Source organism: Acomys minous (assembly GCF_964271855.1).
Source record: "Acomys minous genome assembly, chromosome: 8".
Classification (NCBI taxonomy): domain Eukaryota; kingdom Metazoa; phylum Chordata; class Mammalia; order Rodentia; family Muridae; genus Acomys; species Acomys minous.
This window is the reverse complement of record NC_140489.1, coordinates 57,285,383-57,307,653: the sequence shown is the minus strand read 5'-3', so window position 1 is coordinate 57,307,653 and position 22,271 is coordinate 57,285,383. Positions and strand designations below refer to the sequence as shown.

Sequence of the window (22,271 nt, the reverse complement as noted above, 5' to 3'; positions counted from 1 at the left end):
CCACTGCTGAGGACGTAGACTGAAAACTGCCAGGTGTAATCTGGTATTCCCTGGGCCGTCTCCAGTGTACTCACAGTGGCCTGCTCCATTTCCACACACAGTGGAGACAGTGGAGACAGTGTGTGGAGTCAGGCCACTCCTCCTCAGACGGTTTTTAGCTTTTTTTTACTTTTATGAAAATACCTGTAGGTTAGGAAGAAAATGCGTTACCCTTCTTGCATAGTTTCACAGTAATTTCCAAATCTCTCTATTCCTGGCAAAAGAACATAAGGTACACACAGCGTTGTAACTGAGTAACAGCTTGATTTAATTTGTTTTCCTATTTTTTGATTTGTTTCATTTTTCTGGCAAAGCTAAAAAAGATTAACCAATTCCGTTTCCCTGAGACAATGTCATGTAGCAGGGGAAGTTGGGTTTAGATATCTGCAATTAGTTTCTGCAGATCATACAGTGACAGGTGATCAAGAAATTCAGAGAAATGAGTAGGAAAACACACATACACACACACACACATACACACACACACTGCACACCACATACACATACATACACTGCAACGCAACACACACACACACACACACACACACACACACACACACACACACACACACCAGGGTTGGCTAGGCACAGTAAAACAATCAAAAGAGCAACTCAAAGTAAGAAGTCCAAGGGCAGAGAAACCATAGACATTGTGGTCCAGTTCAGCTTTGTCCTTGTAGGCTGGCATGAAGTGGAATAAAGATTTTAGAAGAGGATGAAACTGAGACACTTGGACATAGGAACCTTTCAGTTTGCAAGTTTACACTATCATTTTACGTCTAACTAATCTAAAATATTTTCTTGAACGTTTTCTATGCATGTAATATATTCACATTTCCATCCTTCCCCCACTCCCTTCTAATTTCTCCTGTGCTCTCCCACTTTCTCTCAAATTCATGACTTCTTTAATTGTTATTATTGTTACATATAAACATATGTATGTATACACACACGCACAGACAGACACAAACACATAACCTACTGAGTCTATTTTGTGTTGCATATATAAACATGTATATATAAATGTTTGCGTATATGGCTGACCACTTAGGGTGTCGCTAATAGTTTATCACGTAGCTCATCCTTGGAAAGATGCATTCTCCCTCCTTTAGCAAGCATTAATTATCTATAAGTTTTAGTCTGCAGGTAGAGACCTGGGAAATTTCCTCCTTCTGCCCTGGCATGCCAACTGGCCACATTGTTATGCAGGTCTTTTTTAGGTGACCATATTTTTGAAGTTTAGTGGGTGCATCTTCCTTCTCATATAAATAAAAGACATTATTTTATCAGACAACCAAAAACATATAGTCGCAAAAGTAAGGAAAATGAGCATTAACTATGAAAAACAAAATGTATAAACTACATACCGTGTGTTGAGATATTAGCTAGCCAATTTCTCTGCCTACATTTTTTTGTGTGTGTGAACCCTCAACCCATGTGTTAAAAGTACTCAGAAATCCCAGCCTACAAAGTTTGGAGTCTGGTGCTTTGTCTGAGTGTTCTTTTGCTCTGGTTGATTTGTGATTTCATTATCTCACATATTTTACATTTACTGATTGAAGGTGACCAAAGTGCCAGCTATTTTTAGCTTGTTACACAAAGGACTTGTTAATGAAGAGTCACAGCAGGCTTAAATTTGCTTAATGTGTATTCTTACTGGCCCTCCCATGGTATTTCTCTTTATTCTTTTATCATATCTTAAAATAACACAAAATTGTGTTTCTCTGACTTAGAAACATACTTCCAATGAACTGAAAGTTTTATTATATAGGATAAAAAGAAGATGAAGGAATCATGCATGAAGACAGAAAGGAACGTTTGTTTCGTGAGTCGGAAACAAATTGAGATAAACAACATGGAGGAAAACGTCAGCATTTTTCACCGTGTATAAGATCTGCACATATTTCTGTCACTTTGAAAAATGGCTTTTAAATTTTGCTAATAGTGTTTCCAAATTGTTAAATTGATTATAACTTAGTAGGTGAATAATAATGTTTTTCTCATTTGCAATGTTGACTTGAAGCAAGAAAAGGAAGAAAAGCTTGCAGACAAGGTTCTACAACATAAATGAATGACCAAGTAAAAACAATGTGTCTACTTTTAACCACACTGCCCAGGAACGAACTGGGTTATAATTCCTTTGAATGAAAATTAAAAGCATGTATCTACTTATTCATACAAAATACTAAATGAATTTTTATGTGTAGCTACGACATACATAATTTGTAGAGAAGAGAATATACTCTGTGGCTGAATAAAATAAGAACAGAATCCTACCACATTTCATTAGCTCTAACTTATAAATTGTCTGCATTGTATATGACTGAAGTCAATTTAATGCCAAGTCTGTCTGAAAAAAACCTGATTTGATATGGAATTACTTTCATAGCTGGAATACTAAGAAACTAGGACATGAAGCTCGTTATCTCAGTCAAGATAGCTAGCTCTTCCCTTCAAAATATATCACTACAACTGATCAGGGGAAGAAAGGCAATGCAAGTTTTATTTTCTGTGTGTGTATTTTCCCAGTGAAAGTGCTGGTGATCTCAACACTCCCTGCTGTGGAACTGTTTGCCCTGTTCTCTTGCCTGCCCCAGGATCCTCATAGACAAGACACCACCTTCAAGACCCACGTTGGTTGCTTACATAAGCACTCATTGGTGGCCATTCAAAACATGGGCAACTGGCTACCTTCAACCTTTGCCCCCATTTGTCAACACTTTCGGTGACTATAAGGATGAACTTCACTACAAGTTTGTCAATGACTTTGGCTCTACTTACCCCAAACCATTTGACAGACATTATTCTTTAATTTTCCTTTTGCCTTTGAAGTCTTAAGTACTTGTATTCTTCTGTCTGTAACCCAGTATCTTTATGTTTCTTTCATGTTCTTATGAATGCAACACCAATTCTCTCTACTCATTGGCACTCCGTGTCTTTTCAAAACTTTCTTTATAACAGTTCATTGTTTTTTCAGCACATTCATTTCTTTTTCAAAACTTATTGGGGCTGGAGAGATGGCTCAGTGGTTAAGAGCGCCGCCTGCTCTTCCAGACGTCCTGAGTTCAATTCCCAGCCACCACATGGTGGCTCACAGCCATCTATAATGTGATCTGATGTCCTCTTCTGGCCTGCAGGTGTACATGTAGGTAGAGCACTGTATACATAATAATGAATAAATAAATCTTTTTAAGAAAACTTATTGTTATTTTTTATGTGCTAGGCATTATTGTCGGCACGGATGCCTAGTTAAGGTGCAGGATTCCTTGGAACTGGAGTTACTTATGGCCATGCGGGTGCTGGGAATTAAACATGGGTCTTCTGGAAGAAGAGCCAGTGCTCTTAAATTCTGAGCCATCTCTCAAGCCTCACACTTTCACCTCTTCATGTAAAATAAAGTCAAGATTTCACTATGCGTGACTTCAGTATTTGACATGATAGCACATTCAAATCTAACATTTTCTGGCATCTCATCCAGTTATATTACAACTTTATAACTAAGGTTGTATTATATATTAAATGTTATAATGTTATAGCTTATATTATATATGTGGTTATATATTATATAATATATACTATAATTACTAATATAGTATAATTATATAATATAACCTCATATATAATATTCAGCCTTCTACCTTTATACCTTAACAGAACAGCCCTATAAAAAAAGTTGTCTGAGGAGGTGGCTTATAAGAAAAATTTATGGTAATGAGTTTCTGGCTGGTGCATAGTCTATTAAACTATGCTTTGTGCCTGATTAAGCTTAGGAGAGTTGTGCTAAACTTTTTGCTTTCTCCTCACAGTTTTATGCTAAATCTTCTTTTAATTTGGTTAAGTGGGGATTTAATACTATCTATTATTTGCAAAATCACATACAAAATATTATTCACCAGGAATCCACTAACAAATATAGTTATTCTCTCATTTCTCTGGGTTCAATACCAGGGATATAAAGAGTCAACCATACTCAGGCCTGTAATGGTCCATCAATACTAATCATATGCAGACATTTCTTTTTGCTGTCATTCCCTGAACAATAACAGTTTAAATGCTATTGCACATTTGCATTATATTAGTAATATGAGTAACATGATGACTTTAAGTATACAAGAAGATATGTGGAAATATTAAGCCGCTATGTACAGAGGCCTTGAGCATCTGTATATTTTTGGCATCAAAAGGGATTTCTGGAACTGGTAACCCATGGATACCAAGGGCCAACTGCATAAGGCTACCTTCTGCGTTATAGGTGTAGACATTGATCTAACTGGTACATGGCTCTTCTGTAGTTTTCCTTATTAAAAAAATAAAACATACACTCTACTTTTCTAATTGACCATTTTACTATCTTCTTGTATTAAAGTTTCCCTTGCTGTGACTGCGACAAGTCATCATGGCCATAAACAACTTAGGAAAGATAGGTCTCAGCTTACAACTCTAGGATCATATTCTACTGCTGAGAGAGGCCAGGGCAGCAACTCAAGCAGGCAGGAACCTGGAGGCAGGAGCTGATGCAGTGGCCATGGAGGGGTGCTGTATACTGGCTTGCTCCTCATGACTATTCAGCCTGATTTCTTTTTTTTTATTAATTTATTCATATTACATCTCAACTGTTAGCCCATCCCTTGTATCCTCCCATTCCTCCCTTCCTCCCACTTCCCCCCTACTCCCCTCCCCTATGTCTATGTCTGAGGGGGACCTCCTCCCCCTGTATATGCTCATAGGGTATCAAGTCTCTCCTTGGTGACCTATTATCCTTCCTCTGAGTGTCACCAGGTGTCTCCGTCCCTCAGTAGAAGAATGGAAAGCCTGATTTCTTATAATACTCAGGACCAGCAGCCTACAGTGGCATCACCCACAATGGGCTGGGCTCTCCCACATAAATCGCTAATTAAGAAAATGCTCTGCAGGCTTGCCTACACCCAGATCTTATGGAGACATTTTCTCAATTGAGACTCTCTCCTCTAAGAGGACTCTAGCATGTGTCAAGTTGATATAAAACTGGCCAGCAAACTTCTCTAAATAGTTGAGTTGTTAATTAATAGACTGGGTTAAGAAAGTCTTGCCTCTTAGCTTTTGCCTTGAAGCACAAGAGACCCTAATCTTATCCAGTCTCTCAGTTCTTTCTGTCATTAATGTCAATGCTCCTGAATTTACAGTGACTCCAACTCAGCCTCAAATTCGATCACATATTGTCCTGTGCTATTTTCAGTAATGTTTTTATTGGCAGTGAAATGAAATGGTAGCCATTCAGAGTCAACACACAGTAAGTTTATAGACACTGTAGTTATACTTTCACTAGAGCCTTGGATTAATATATTACTCACTTATACTAAACATTTAACATGTGCCACATGCAGCAGATGTCCTCCTCACTGAACGTGAGAACTATTCCTTGCATTTGTTTTCTTACTGATACTACTGAATAATTTGATAATGAAATATTTTTGAGGGTACGGTACCAGAAGAATGTAACCTGCAGAGAAGCACGTAAGCAGAAAATAGTTTCAATTTGCCTGAGTTGAGACAGACACAGGAAGGACATTTAAAAAGTTTAATTTTACTTTTCATTGAAGTTGGGGTACAACCTATTCTATATTCCATGGAATTTGCCAATATTCCTTGTTTCTTTTAATTGTGACAGCATTGTCTTATTTCGTATATTGCTTCAAAATATTCTGTTATTCACAAGGATCCATTTGTGATTTTCTTGTTGCACTGATTTTTTTTTCATTTTTTTCTTTTGGTATTGCTTTTATCCTTAACAATTACTCTTAGCCCTTTTGCCTACACTGACTCATTCCCTAAAGCATGAAAGGAACTTTTCCAAGAATTAAGACTGAAAAATGGGACTTAGAGATAAGGTCAGAGGCAAAGAATTTGTCAGTAGCATCTTGCCTGCCTGGAGCAAGTGGCATTCCTAACTCTCAATGTTAATAGCACATTGTTCTTTATCTGAATGACATAGACTTTCATAGATTTTCAACTGCATAATATTTACTTCATAAACTTTTTCCTTAGCTACATTCTCCTTCAGTATTACTCATTTGGAGTAAACCAAGGTATTAATGAAGTCAAATTTTAAAGCCATCAATTGTAATTCATTATAAGATCATAATTATTGTCATTAAATTATCAGTATGGCCTAATAATGTTTATTGTTAGCCCTATAATTATTATTATGGTGGTATTTTCTAATCCACTAGCAATCAATGAAACACAGTCACCTGTTGTATTTTAAAATAGCCATAGCTAACCTGGGGCAAAGCATATATTAATCCCCTAAACTACCTCCCATATTGGGGCAGGTATACCATATTGTTCTCCAATCCCATGCCATCTGCTTCTAATAATTTCTGTCTAGCTACCTTCTATCCATAATCCCAAATATTTGCTAATTATCATCATCTGTGCCAACTCTCCATCCACGCTGGCTATGTGCATCTTCCTGCACCTAACCCATGTCACCAGCCTCCCTCCTTCCTGCTTTTCTCTTCCAGTCTCTTTCCCCAAAGCCTCTGAACATTAGACACACCTATCCCATTTGCCCTGCCCAGGTGTGTTGGCTTTTTATTGGCCAAATAGGAATAAGGTTCTAGGCTAGGTTACACAGCAATCTTGGGACACAGAGACAGCAAGCAGTAACTAGCAACAAAATACACTGGACCAACCTCTAACACATAATTCTCCAAATAAAATGATTTATTACCTTATTGGTAATACAGTCTTACTGATTTATTCTAAATGATTGTACATGAGTAGTAGCCATGTGTTTATCATAATAACTTCTAAATTGTATTGAAATAAAGGCTTGTTCAGTTACATTTATAATTATATCTAATATAGGGCCTATTCTAAATTCTGAACTCATAATTTGGCTCTTAGGTAATTGGCTAAGGGCCAATTTCTTTTATGCTGTAGGCAGAAATTGGTCCATGACTTCCAGTTGCACGAAAAGGCCTAAGCAAGTAAATAAGATGAAGAGCACAACACAGCCATGGCAAATTAAGTGCCAGATCAAAGAGGTGGTTATAATAGGACTAGAATTTCAAAATTCCTGTATACAAGGATGAGCAGACTGTGTAAACCTCCTCTACATACACACAGCTGCAAGAAGGACCAGCCCAACAGTTCACAATTTCTTTGTAAAACACGTCTGTGCTTCCCCAAGACCGAGTCATGTTCATTCACTGGCCTATGTATCTACATTTCCTCTAGATCAGTGGTTCTCAGCCTTCCTAGTGCTGTGACCCTTTCATACAATTCCTCATGTTGCTGTAACCCCTCAACCATAAAATTATTTTTGTTGCTACTCTATAACTGTAATTTTGCTACTGTTACAAATCACAATGTAAACACCTGTGTGTTCTGATGGTCTTAGGTGACTCCTGTGAAAGGGTCATTTGATAGAACCCTAAGGAGTCATAACCCACAGCATGAAAACCACTGCTCTGAATCATAAGTTCTCTCTAAGTAATTACTAAGTTTTCACATGTACATATCTTATGGACTAAGTCCTAAAATCTGTCCCCCATCCCTTTTTACTTGTATGACCTTTGGTTGGGTAAATTTTTGGTATGCTTAAGCATTTATATGGCAGCTGGCATTGTTCTTATTGCCATGATTATGAGAGTGTGAACTTGTGCGTGAATGAGCGTATACAATCAACTGAAAATCGCTAGTAAACTTCCCAAGTGCAGACTTTTCTCTAACACCATTATGACCTACCGGCCACCGATTCTATTCGTTGTACTTCCTCTTCTTATAATCTTTGTCCTCATATCCATTGTTGGCCATAACCACACTATCAGACTCCCCTAATACCATTTGCCATCTCTTAGTTTCACTTTCTTGACTAAACCACAAACTTGGTTAAGTTCATCTCATCACCTTCTCCATTTCTCTAACTGTGTTCAAAACAGAGCATATAATTGGACAAATCAATTTACTTTTAGATTTATATTCATCTTATTCAACGAGACCCTTCACATCATCAGGTACCTAAACTCTTCTAGCTCCTGGCACTTATCTTTTCTATTTGGTTAGAAAGGAATTGCTGAGATAATTATTTCACTATTTCCCCACTCTCTTAAAATTCTTAAAAGTACGCCTGATCCTTATTGTCATCTGAAGGCCACATTAACAGCCAGAGGAAATTGAAGCATTTAGGAACGAATTTCTACAATCTCCCACTCGTGCAACATCTGTAACCATTTATCCCTCCTCTTATTACTATGGATGAGCTGCTCATTCTCCTTGATACAGCCTGAATTTTGTGCATTCTTATAGCATTTATTCAAGAAAGATGTTTTGCTAATCTTCCATTCTCTTCTTTGGCAAGGATCATTTTTATCAGCATGAGAATAAACTTACTTTTTTCTTTCATTTTAAAAAGAACCTTTCTCATATCTCTGCTCCATTTCATAAAAGAAATAAAGGAAGGAAAGAAGGAAGAACGGAAGGAAGGAAAGAAGGAAAAATAGATGATAAATAGATCCTTGGAGTATTAATGCAAACCTGATGCCTACCGTTAACTCTTTTCTACTGGTTCAAAGCACACCAATCATGTTTTTTTGTGTCTAACACCTCACTGAAAATGAATTTGTCAAGATCACAGTTGATCTCCACAATGGTGAATCAAAACTGAGTTCTCCACTGCCCAGTTTAAAAACCTGTCAGGAGCATTTGCTTGAAACAAAGTGTCCATGTGGCTTCCAAGGCCTCACTCTTTCTTGGGTTTCTCCTCTGATTTTATCTCTAGCTCTTCCTTTTATGTCTCTTTCCAGGTTCCTCTTTATCCCTAATTGTGAACATTACTTATACTCTTGGTGATTGCATTCTATTCCATGGCTTTAAATACCATTTGTATGCAGTTGATACCTGGATTTCATCTCTAACTTCTGCCTCTGCTCCAAACACCATGCTTTTTATGCCAATGAACATTTTAGTTTGCCTGATAAACATCGCAAAAATAATACATCAAAATATAAATTTTGATCGTCCCTCCAACTATGCTAAAACCACAGTCTTTGTCGTCTCACTCATTAAAGACACATTTTCATTGCACAGGCACAAAAACATCAAATTTATCCAATGCTACTAACTTGTCAGCAAACCATGCCCACTATATCTTCAGAACCCATTTCAAATGTGTCCACTTAATGCTTCCTCCTTTCCCATCAGTCTTATTCCTAGGATGGACCCCACAGATTACTAAAGCAGCCTCCCACCTGGTCTTTCTTCTCTGACTCTTTTTTTTCAAGCAATTTTCAATACCTCAAATAACATCATCCTTTTAGTATGACAAACTATTGTCTCTTTAAAGGCTCCCAATGGCTTTCTATACCTCAGAGCACAAGCTGAAACCTTTACACTGCCTTACAAGGCTCTGCACAGAGGCCCCAGTTCTGACCCACCACTACACTCTGTTCTACCTGCTACCTTTCTCATGCCTACGTTCTGCCAATGACCACTTTGCTTTGCCTGCATATAGCAGACCTGAGTCTCATAAACTTTACTTGCCACCAGTATTCACCTCTATATAGCTCTGTATGGCTTTTTCCTTCATTTCCCCCAGCTAATTTCATTAATGTCCAGTGTGATTCTTCATATGAATTGCGCTTTCCATACTTCCTCTAGGTCTTGCTTATATACTTCTTCTCTTATGAAAGACTCACCTTTTTTGGTCTATTTTCTCCTAGAGTGTGGGTGCACAATAAATTGTACCAAGAAAACAATTGAAAAGTATGATAAACAATACCAATAATATTGAGGAATATCTATTTAAACATTCAAAACAAAGAGAAATAAAGGTAAAGGAAAATCCTGTGGCAGAGAGTTGACCAGAGTTGGAAGATGCTCCTTTTGTTTGAGAAATACCCATTTCATACCCTGTTTTGTCCCTCCATGGACAAGCATCTGCAAGAGGAGTTAATTAAAAGACTAGTTCCGGTGCCAGGAAGATATCATCACCTCTTCTCCACTCTTCATAACTAACTTGATGAGTGCACTGTGGGTCATATGTGGCCAATTTTTAATTTAAAAAATTAACAAATAAAATATAAACACCAAGATACAGTAGATGACTTCTTCCCTATAATGTGCCTTCCTTTAATTTATATTCAAAGTTCAATGTGTATAAAGGTAAGATAAAGGAATACCCTGGGGATCAGCAGGACCCATCCCAACAGCCACCACCTATAGGTCTCTACTGTGCTGCACCCAACCTCTACTTAGGGAGAGGCAATGTTCATCCTCCTTAAGCTCTTTCTCCTTATGTTACTTAAGCTATTTCTTTGCATCTTTTTTAAAAAATATTTTTAACTCTTTGATGGCATTTATGATTTTTTTCTGTGCTTGGGGGTTCACATGACTTCATTTCACCCAATTCATTTCCAACCTCAAGGCCTAACTCATTGGCCCATCTTCTCTTCTACCTCAACCTTCTCCGTCCATATCAGATTTAGAGCTAATATGAGAAGTCAACATGCACAAATCTCATAGCAAAAATGCCAACAGTATGAAAGATAAAGCTAGTGTCTTCTTTCCAAAGCCTGTAGAAATGTTTACCAATGAAATTACTTTGATGAACCCTTGAACACAGAGTTTAAGAAAAAATAAAACGTGAATGGTGCCCCTCATGCAAAAGACAGAAGCATAAGGCTGACAGAAGTGACAAAGTCAATCTAGGACTTGAGAAAATAATTTAGCAAGGAGGTAGAAACACTGAAGAACACTCAAGTTAAAAGTGAAGATGGAACTGAGAAACCCACGTCCCCATCGAGAAACTCAATGGAAAGCTTGAGTAGAATGAGTGAAGCAGGAGGTAAAATATCAAGAATTAAAGATAAAATGGAGGATGTAGACCAAATTGACAAGTGATATGAAAAATTAAACAAATACCTACAGAACCAAACACAAACACAGAGATGTGAAGGGTGTGCACAGGAAATATGGGTATCATAAAAATACCTTTGAATTATAAGCACAGATGGTGGGGAAGAATCTCAAGTCAGTGGCATAGACCAGAACTTTAATAAGTTCATCCAAGTAAACTTCCCCCAACTAAAGAAAGAGATCATAAAGTTACATGAAGCACTCAGAACACCAAATTCGTAAGACTGCGAAAGAAAATACCACAACAAGTAACCCAAATTTCTAAAGTGGTAACTATACATTACAAGAGTATATTTAAAATTACAAGAGAAAAAGAAACATGGTTCATATATTTTTAAAAATCAGGATAAGAGCTTATTTCTCCATGGAAACACTGAAAGCCAGAAGAGCCTGGAACAATGAATCTAAGTCCAAAGCCTATGAAAGAAAGCCTAGACTAATATACTCAGCAAAACTATCTGTCATAATTGAAGGAGAAAGAAAACTTTTTCAAGGCATAAAAAGCATAAAAACTTTATTTCAAATGCAATAAGCCTAAATAAATTACAGGAAACAATAATCCAGGATGAAAAGTAAAGAGGAGTATGAGAGAAATGATGTGATCATATTATAAGATCAAGAAATAATATAAAAGAAATAATATAAAAGAAATATATAATAAAAGAAATAATTTTTTAAAAAATGATCTATTGATGGGAATATTCTAACTTTAACAATCTTGCAGCTTCTGCATTAAAAACAACATATAAAACATGTTGGGGATTTGGGCCAATGAGCAGTATGAACTTAAATGTATGTTTACATTTTATCTACAATATTGATGATATATAAATTTAAACTAAGAACTCTTGAGGCTTCCCCAAGGCATGAGAGCAAAAAACCTGGCCCTGACCCTATCTGGATACAGCACCTAGCACACTAGAGCTGCCCCAGTGTGTTGGGAGAATCGATCTCTCCCCCCTCCAGCTGCAGCTCCTGAACCAGACCAATGACTCACTGCAGTGAACATTTGCAAAGAAAGCTGTTTAGGCACAAGAGTATACTGTGTGACACACTGTACACACCACAGCTTCCACAATCAGATGTTTTTCCTTATTTTTATTTTATTGTTATTATTTCTTCTAGTTGTTTTTTTCCTTGTGGGGGTGGTTGCAAGGGTGGAGACCAGATATTGAGGTACAGGCAAATGGGCGGTATTTGAGTGCATGATGTGAAATTCACAAAGAATCAGTTTAAAAAATTTAAAAATTCAAAATTCAAAAAGAACGCAGGATAATGGGTTTTAATTTTAATTAAATCCTACATTATACCTTTTCTCCAATTGTCAATGTGTTTTAGCATCAATATAATTCACTCCAATTTAGCAAGGAAGAACAGAGTAGTCTTAGCAACAAAAAAATCAGTCCCACCAAAAAACTGCACTTCAATGTTATATAACTCATTTATTTATAGCCACTGAATAACAATTATATGCTAAATACTACCAGAATGCAGAGTATAGCATCCAATGTTTTGAAATGTACAGTCTCTCTTTATTCATGCCTACACGCATGAAAGAACATGAGAATTTCGCTCAGATCCTGATGGCAGAAATTCACTCCAGCCCTAAAGAAACTATAAAACTGGAATTAAAACACGAGACAACTGTTTTCAGGCATTGAATACAGACAGCTTGTGAATGTAATTATTGAGAAAACAGCACAGGATGCCTTCCATCGTTGGATAGCTTCCTGTTTGGAGACATTTACCGGACCACAGCTCAGTGGACCAGAGCCAGAGTAGAGTTCAGTGGTTTCACTTAGCAAAGAAGAAAGATGGCAAAATGTGAAACTACGAGAACAGCTAGAATTCCTGGGATGGGAGATGAAGGAGGCTGGGTAGAAAGTGGAAATCCTTGACTACAGCAGAAACCCTGTTAAATCTAACTGGGGTGGGTGCTGTGTGTCTCAGAGGTGTGGTATAACACAAGTACCGAAGCTCCGAGTGCACTGGAACATGCTTGAATATTGTTTTAATCCCCCTGTGCAGCTTCATCATTTGGTAGGACTCCAGATACACTGGTTATAAAGAACAAGAATTAATTACGGGATGTGCTGTAGGAATAAGGAAAGGAATAGATGATCACTAACAATGAAACAAGGCCTGCAAGAAAGTAAAGGACTTGCCAATAATTTAACTAGTGTCCAACCAAAACTTAAATTCCAAAGAAAGTAGAAAAATAAACTTAAATAAGCCTCCCAACATTCAGCATAAAATAAAGGAGTTATATCTGAAATAGCAAATAATAAACAAGATTAAAAATCAAGGAAAATGAAACCAATAAAAATATAAACTAGGGATTGGATTTTTCAGGTAAGAACCTTAAAGAGTTGTAATAATACTCAAAGGCACAAGAGATAGATATAAAAATAAATAGATGGGGTATATCAGTAGCAAAATGGAAATTAATGAATTCAAAAATTTTTAAATTTATAATCATATGTTAAATAAAAATACATAATTGACTTAATCACATATTGGAGATTATCAATACTATCAGCACAGTATGCTTGAAGACAAAGCAATGGAAATCATGCAGTCTGAAAAATATAGAGAAAATTAGTTCAAAGAATGGGGACAGAGTTTGGAGACTTGTAGGAATAGCAACAAGACATTTGAAAGATGTGTAACTGGCATTCTGAGAGGAAAAGAAGAAGTTTGTAGAGAAGAGGAAAAGGTGATAAATGACTGTAAGTTCCAAAATGTGATGTAAATATTTATTTACAGGTCCAAAAGACTTAGGAACCTAGGTCAAAACAAAGGTGAGGCTGACATCATACAGCATATTCACAAAGAAATTGATAACAAAGCATAGAAAACAGATATGTGAAATAGGCATAGAAGAGTCACAGGTTATACACAAATAAATAACTGCCACCAAATATAGCAAGAAAGCATATATATATATATATATATATATATATATATATATATATATATATATATATATATATATATATATATGTCTCAGTATAAAAAGTTCTAACTGGGAAAATAAAAAGAATGAATGAAAAAGAAAACAGTGAAGACAAAAGACACTTACAGGGAAATGTACTGACAGCAAACTTCAGCACGCTGGGGAATGCTAAGCTGAACGAAAGTCACCCGTGTGGAAGGACAAGCTTAGACGCAATGGAGACTTGGCAAGAAGGAAAGAAGATACCCCAGACTGGCCATAGTGAGGGGAAGTGATTATCTGCCTTCCTTTAAAAAAAATGTTTAAATGTGTACTAGATGCTGAAATAAAAGTAAAACTTAGCTTTATAATGTATAAATAGTAAGGAATAGGGTCAAAATTGCTTTAGAGACTTGGAGTGAGGGAAGTTGTTAACTGGTAGGATTCTCACATATTTTGAAGGGGGACAGTAGCATGAGATGTTAATAAATTAAGAATATGTGGTCTCGGGGCTGGAGATATGGCTCAGAGGTTAAGAGCACTTGCTGTTCTTCCAAAGGTCCTGAGTTCAACTCCCAGAAACTACATGGTGGCTCACAGCCATCTATAACGAGTCTGGTGTCCTCTTCTGGACTGTAGTTGTTACATGCAGGAGAACACTGTATATGTTTTTAAAAAAACAAAAACAATAACAACAACAAGACTATGTAGTCTGTAGTGAGTGACTGAAAAGCAATAGTACAAAGAGATTCACTAAGAGTCACATCCTGAAAGTCACCTCCAGATGAACAAGGTAGATGGCCTCAGTGAAGTGTCAAATGCTTTAAGGGGCTTAAAACGGGTGCTTTTGGGCAGAATTTTTTTATAATCTGGTCACTGGATTCTTATCATAAAATTTGTAAGGCATGCAATCACATACATACATACATACATACGTACATACACACATATACATACACGTATACATACATCCATGTTTTATTTATTTTATGTTGTATGGATGTTTTGCCTGCTTGTGTATCTGTGCATCATGCCTGTGCAGTACCCATCCCGGCCAGAAGAGGGCAACAGATTCCGTTGGCCCAGGAGTTACAGATGATTGTGGTGTGGCCATTTCAACGCCTAGAATCTATGCCTGGTTCTCCAGAAGAGCAGTAGAGCTCTTAACGCTACTGAGCAGAGCCATCTTTCCAGAAAAAAATTCATTTCAGCCAAGAAATCACTTTCTTAATGATTTCTACAAACTTCTCATCTTAATTCCTGAGAATTAAAAAAAAGAGAGAGAGAATAAAATAAGCGTACCATGGACTTTTTCTTTGGATGAAAAGTATATAGACTCTAGTCTTCATATTATGTTCTGAGGGCAGATAGTTGCTAATAGACTGCAGTAGACTAAATTATGCACTATAGGTTACTAAAGTTTCTAGATAATTATCATCATTTCTTTTTTGATGGTATTTTCTCAATTCTTTAGTTACCCAACATTATTTATATTCCTGAATAGATTTTATAATGTTCACTTTATAAAATGCTGCATTTATTGACATAATTCAATTCAAGCCTGGGAACTTGTAACACATTAAAGGAAGTTCTGATCCATCAATTTCATCTAATCATCTAGCCACATTTCTTTGCATTTTCATTTCTCGCTCTTTAATTTTTCCGTGGAGAATAAGAAAGATGTGTTGTAGGGACAAGCCTGATTGCTACTCAAATAAGTAGACAGCATCTATTTTTGAGAACTGTATGGTCTTTTGTGTTGAGGTAAATAAGATACCTGTTGAGCCATGAAATCTCATTTTCTCTGAGCCACTTCACTTGTTTTTCTCTTCCCCTCTGCACATGAAGTACAAACTGGCTCAGTCAACAATCCATCCCTTGGAAGAACTTCTGGATCCCAATAGATCCTTTAATATGTTTGTCACTGAGTTGAATAGCAGAAATTCCTCCAAGTAGTATTTTTCCAGGGGCTTTCCAACAGACAAATTGAAAACTTTGGTTCATTGTAAGAGCAAATGAAGTTGAGAATACAACCATTCCCCTCAAAAAGAATACAGAAAAGCACATCTGCCAGACCAAGGGATTTGAGACTGCTACAATTTGCAGATCTTCAACAAATGCAGAGGAATTCAAATACTCTTGTTAATCTAACATGTATACACTGCATGGTGCATATACTCTCACCTTGTACATGGATTCTCACATTGCATGTAATCTCACCACCAATAAAGAAAAAGCATGCACACAGGAACAGATACTTTCAACCCAATATGAAAAGTCAATTGTCATATAAATCCCCATGTATTGAAGAATTTGACTTAATCTAAGGGAAGAGAAATTTCCCTGGCTCTGGGCTTCTGTCTAACTTCCAAACTCCTATTAAGACAGCTAAGAGTCTTTGGCAAGTGAAATTGCACTCAGAGGAAGGACAGCAGGTTACCGAGAAGAGACTTGATATCCTATGAGCATATACAGGGGGAGGTAATCCCCCTCAGGAACAGTCATAGGGGAAGGGAATAAAGGGAATACAGGAGGGAGGGAAGAATGGGAGGGTACAAGGGATGGGATAACCATTGAGATGTAACAAGAATAAATTTTAAAAAAAAAGACAGCTAAGAGTATCAATTTGCCCCCTGGCCTTGCCTAAGCCAGATAAATAAGAACGTGGTTTAGAGAGGTGGCTTTGGGCCCCACAGCATGTACTTCCTTCCCAGGAATTTCTGCAGATCCGATGTGTATAGTCCTGGAAGCCTACATGATGGCGCCTCAGCAGGAAGTCTGGACACCAGGGCTCTGGTAAGATCCCTGCTCAAAACAGAATGCCCAGCATCAGGTATCCATGCTGGAAAGGAAAACTGTCTCTGACCCAGGGACAAATAAAGCTTCAAGGCTGTTCTTTTCCTGGATGTTACCTTAAGTTCTTCTTCCTTGCATGCTTTTAATCTCCATTATCTTTACCCCATCGCAAATCATAACCACCACAGTAATGTATCCCTGCAACTGCTTTTAGTGAATTATTAAAACTGAAACTCCCTGAGTTTCCCCATTGATCTTAGATGTGAGGATGGTTTGGGGGATGTGCTCCCTCTAAACACTGCATCCTCTGAATATCACCAGTGCTTTCTCAGAGTTTCACCTGGCGCATACTTAGCCCCGCCATTCTCTTAGGAGTGTTTCTTTCTTGAGTGCCCCTGTCAAATGAAGGAGATCTTTCTTTCACATTCCTAAGGCCTCTGGACTGTAAGTAAGATAATTGTTTTTGCTCACTGTCGTTCTGGATCATTCTCCTAGCAGCTCTGAGTGCCTCTTCAGGGTCTGAGAGATGGCTCAGGAGGTAATAGCTAACACCCGTCTGCCAGGGCACCTGAGTTTGATTTCCAGTGCCTATGTTGTTGTGAAGTTTGCAGCCATATATAATTCCAGCTACGGGGGATCTAACACTCTTCTGGGCTCCTCAGGCACCTGAATGTCCCCAACACACACACACACACACACACACACACACACACACACACACACACACACACACATAATTTAAGAACACATTTTTTAAAAAGGATGATATTCAATATTACCTGACTTACATTTTCGCACTGCTAGAGTAGAATCCCGGGCCCCATGTCACTTTCCGCTACCCAGTGTCATTGATCATTGGAATCACCTATCTGCCTAAGCATCTGAGCACCTTCCCACTCAAAGTTACTATCTGGCCTGACAACCAGTTTCGTTACCAGCCTAGTGAATGTTATTAGAAATAACATCTGAACAAAGTCTAGGACTCAGTCTGTACCTGCAATCTACTCTCCCATCAACCCCAGGCTTGCCTCACCCTGGATCACTTTCCATGGGTCTGAGGACGATTTGATCTACTGTGAGGTTCTTTGGCTCTTTTCAAGTCATTTGATGCCACAATTCACTAACCTTTTGTGTTTATATGATCTTACTAGGTTTTTTTTTTCACTTCTTGGTTCTTATTAGACTTATCAAGGATCAAATGTCTGCTTTGGGAAAACTTCTGATTTCATTTTTGGAAGGTAATATATTTCAAACAGTAATTAAGCCCTTGTTCTGTACCCAGGAATATACTTTTTGCTTATAATTCAAACTAAATGTCACCGTCTCTATCTTCTATAAGATCAGTCTCCATCAGGGAATGGGGCAAAACTTAAACATCCAGTGAGCCTTCTGAATCTGCAGGTTCCACATCTGAGGACTCAAGCAACTGTGGCTTGAACATACTTGATAAAATACCCTATAATAAACATGTTCAGACTGTTTTCCATAAGCAATACAGTAGAACAGTCATATAAATAGTATTTTGATCATGCTAGATATTTATATGTTACCTAGAGATGGTTTTAAGCCATTGCTATCTATGCTATCTATGGAGATGCCAAATTCTCAGTAGGAGAATTCCTGTGGGAAGGCTATATAATACCAGAGTAGCAGACATGCTAGACTAAAACTCTGAGGCATGAGAAAGAAGCACTGCTACAGCATTTGGCAGTAGGGCCAACAAAACCTTGCATGGAATCACTAAAGGGAATCAAAGAAGGGTGCTGGTAAGACCTTCTGCTTAAAGACGAAGCTGGTCCGCCGGTTGGAACATAGCATACCCATATCTGAAAGATATGGGTAATGAAATGCAATCATGTCAGCAAAGAAAGTGAAACCAAAAAACTGGAGAATGGAATTATTCTGCTATTCAGGAAGATATATTTGATTCTTAGTAGCTCCAGACATCAAAATTCAAAAACCTATCAAACCACCAGAGTTTCAATCATCAGAGCAAAGTTTCGATTTAAAATTGAATATCCTGAAATCACATTGGCTATTTCCAGAGGTAATAAGTCTTTCATCACCTGAGAGGCAAGAAGACGGTTTAAGCACATCATTCTGAGGGTGGTACAGCGAGCATCAAGTGATGACTTGGAGTTGGACATTGCAGTTTACAAATTCCGTCCTCTTTCTCTGCTTATACACTTTTAAAAAATGTTTCCTGACATTTTTATACATGCATAGATGCAATCTGATTTTTATACATGTGATCAATGCAATCCCACAACCTTCCCTTGTTTGTTTTGCTCCCACCACTATTAACCTCCTTTCTTCCTTAAGAGTCACTTTTTCTATACTCACGTGTTTTTTTTTTGTTTTTTTGTTTGTTTGTTTGTTTGTTTAAAGATTCAAAGAGATCAACCAGAGCCATCTGTGTGACCAGAAACTACTCAGCTGATGACAGTAACTGCCCTCCTCCCTAATTTCCAGAATCTACCAGTAGTCATCAGTGCAACAGGGAGGGGGCTCTTGAACTCCTTTCATCCTCTGTAGTTGGCTGTTCACAGGGCCATTCCTGCGCAGGCTCAGTGTAGGCAAGCGTAATTGCATTGAATCCATGATTGGAGTGGCCGTCCCACATTCAGAAGATTGTACTGTTCTCTCTATCTTTTGGTCCTTACATTCTTTCTGCCCCCTTCTCCCACAATGTTCTCTGAGCCTATAATACCCCCTCAATTGTATCTTCCCACTCTCACTCTCCCTCCCTCTTCCACCCTATTCCCCTATAAGATCCATATAAGATAAAATCACATTTTGGGATTCTGGGTGGACATAAATTTGGGGGATATTTTATCCAATCCAATCCCCTTGTCAAACTGAAACATGGTTCCATGGTTTTGTCCAGAGGTCAGCAAATCTCTTTGTCAAACACATCTGATGGTTTCAGGGTTCCTGGTGCCACACAACAGCCTTAAATGTTCCTCTGAGATGAGTATCTATTATGTTACTGTTATCTTATCCTCTCTCCTTGCTCATCTATTCAAACCCAAAGAGTTCCAAAGTAGATTCAAAATACCAAAGGCAAAATTTATCATCAGTTCTTCATGTGCCTGTTGTGGTTTGAACTGCACCATGGGAGTGTTTCTGTATGTTCTCAAACTAAAATAAAGCAACAGCTATTAGCCTCTGAAGAGCGGAGATGTAGGGGTTGATGGAGAACAGCTGTCCCTAGACATCTCCAGCAGTTCTCCCCAGGTTTCCATGTTCACAATCCACTGCTCTGTTTTAGATGCCGACTAAATAACTTCTCTGTAGTCCTCTAGCTTCCCTTTTCAGGCCTCGATTTTCCCAGCTTCTGTTATAATTGCATAGGCTATTTATTATTCCTTTAGTATGTCGCTTAGGACATTATACTTACTAGGGTTCTGTTTATCAATTAAACCTTGACTGATACATATAGAAAGACAACAGTTCCCACTAGAACATAAATTGTATAAAGAATATTATATAATATTAATAATAATGTAATATCTTTTAACATACTACTATGATCCTAGGATAGTTGTCAGGGACATACAGCATATGCTAGGTGACAAATACATATAACTTAAGTAAATAAGTAATATAAAGCTGATTTGAGATGTGATGCAGTTTTGTCACAGAGATTATCAAATTTCAGCATGAGTTTGAGAGAGAGAGAGAGCAATGCATGTATAAGCAAAAGCTGTGTGGTGTACACACCAAAGAGAGAGAGAGAGACAGACAGACAGACAGACAGACAGAGACAGAGACACAGAGATAGTCAGAAACAGAGAGGGAGAAAGACAGACAGAGAGAGAGAGAGAGAGAGAGAGAGAGAGAGAGAGAGAGAGAGAGAGAGAGAGATGGACAGACAGACAGACAGACAGAGACCTAGAGACAGAGAGTCAGAGACAGACAGGGAGAGACTACAGACAAGTTTCTGGAATACAAAAGTCAAAGTGAGGAAGCATCTGCTTCATGAATGACTTTATTTTTTGTAAAATTAGATAAAAGATTTTAACTACTAAAATAATGTCTGAATCAAGTAGCATACTTTAAGAGTGGCATGATCCGAGATTTGAACTAGCAGTTGAAGGGAAGAGCCATGGGAACCCATTTAGAATGGAGAATGTGAGTGGCAAATTGGTCAGTGGGTGGGATTTTCTGGCTAATTGTAGAAAATAGACAGAACGTAATCTGGCTAAGTGCACACAAAGAAGTATAGCTGAAATCTAGAATCTGAGTGTAGTAAGAAGAGAGCACTGAATTTAAAGTGCCCATTTCTGCATCAGCTTCCCATGGAGCATGTATGGTAGGAGAGCAAAGGAGTCATTTGAAAAACCAATGCTTATGTGCAAAGACATCAACTTCTTTTCTAATTAGTAAGAAATTTCTTGTGCCATTCCCTATGCTCCCTTTTCTCCCAGGTGACACCAAGCTCCTGAGGGGTTTCCTACCCAAAGGCAATCCATCTGGAGGCTCTTCTGGATGCGGCCGTTTGTCTACAGTGTGGGTGCTAGAACATATTCATACCTGCTTTAACAACCCACCTTCCTGCTGCTTCCGACAACCTTTTCCAGGTACAGAGCTCATCGGTGAAACTGCGTACCCATAGTAAAGACAAGTCCAACTGTTTATGAGTTTTCTTTCGCTTCTGTGTTCTCAGAATTCTAGAAGAAAGCATTGCACATACTAGTGCTAGCCTTGGGACCCATACCTTCTTCTCCTTTGTCCCAGCTTTGTCATGTTCCAAAGACATGTTTTCATACCTGCTTAACTATTTCTTTTCAAACTATCTTGTCTCTGTGAACTGAAGTCCTGGGGATGGGGGGAACCAGGACGTTAGTTTCACATCTCCCAAAAGCATGGAGTCAATCTGCTGTATTCATGGGTCATGAAAGACAAAGAAAGGGAAGGAAGCAGCTTTCTCACATGGCATCTTAGGGCATGCTTAGTTTGTATGCTATACTGCACCAGAGCAGAGATATATGGGATGCAAGAGAACAAACGCTTTGAATTAGTAGAAAAAAACAGCATCATTTGTATTGAAACAACAACGACGCCGATGACGACAACAACAACAACAAAATCACGTCTCCCTGTGGCAGGTAGGGAAGCAGCTGCCAGTACCAGTGCCTTTTTATCTAGCTTCTGCATTCTAAGGTGGGAAATGCATGAAACTGCAGCTGCTTTGTTCTGTATTGGGAAAATGTCCACATGGCAACAGATGCTAACTGAATCTTTTAAATGATCTTGGACTTCAAATCTTTTTTTCTTCAATTTTGTAGAGATTATCTATTTATAAAATTTTACTAGCATTTGATACTTACAGGTAATTGCACCACAGTGGTGTTGCTTATCCAAAGATTTCTTCAACAATGTCATTTCTTCACGAATAAATCCATTTCTATAAAATATTCCTCATGTGTATTTTCTCTCCTGTTGTCACCCTTACAAGGTATTCCCAGTGATATTCGAAGTCTTAAACCTTCCCAAAGAAAAAGAGCAAACGTTTATGCATTGCTCAAATCCAGAAAGGGTTGGCATTATATGTAGTGGGAATGACCTCCAATTACTGTTTCCTCTGATCCATTCCCTA

The 22,271-nt window shown here is 37.9% G+C and overlaps 1 protein-coding gene across 1 annotated transcript in view; it reads right to left on the bottom strand.

Moving 5' to 3' along the window:
- Positions 1–22,271, bottom strand: part of LOC311602961 (uncharacterized protein) — a 70,828-nt gene that overhangs the window by 34,734 nt on the left and 13,823 nt on the right. The window contains exon 3 of the mRNA XM_084791643.1: positions 22,003–22,160. Coding sequence (XP_084647769.1) covers positions 22,003–22,057 — 55 coding nt within the window. The 5' untranslated portion in view covers positions 22,058–22,160. The remainder of the gene's footprint in view (positions 1–22,002; positions 22,161–22,271) is intronic.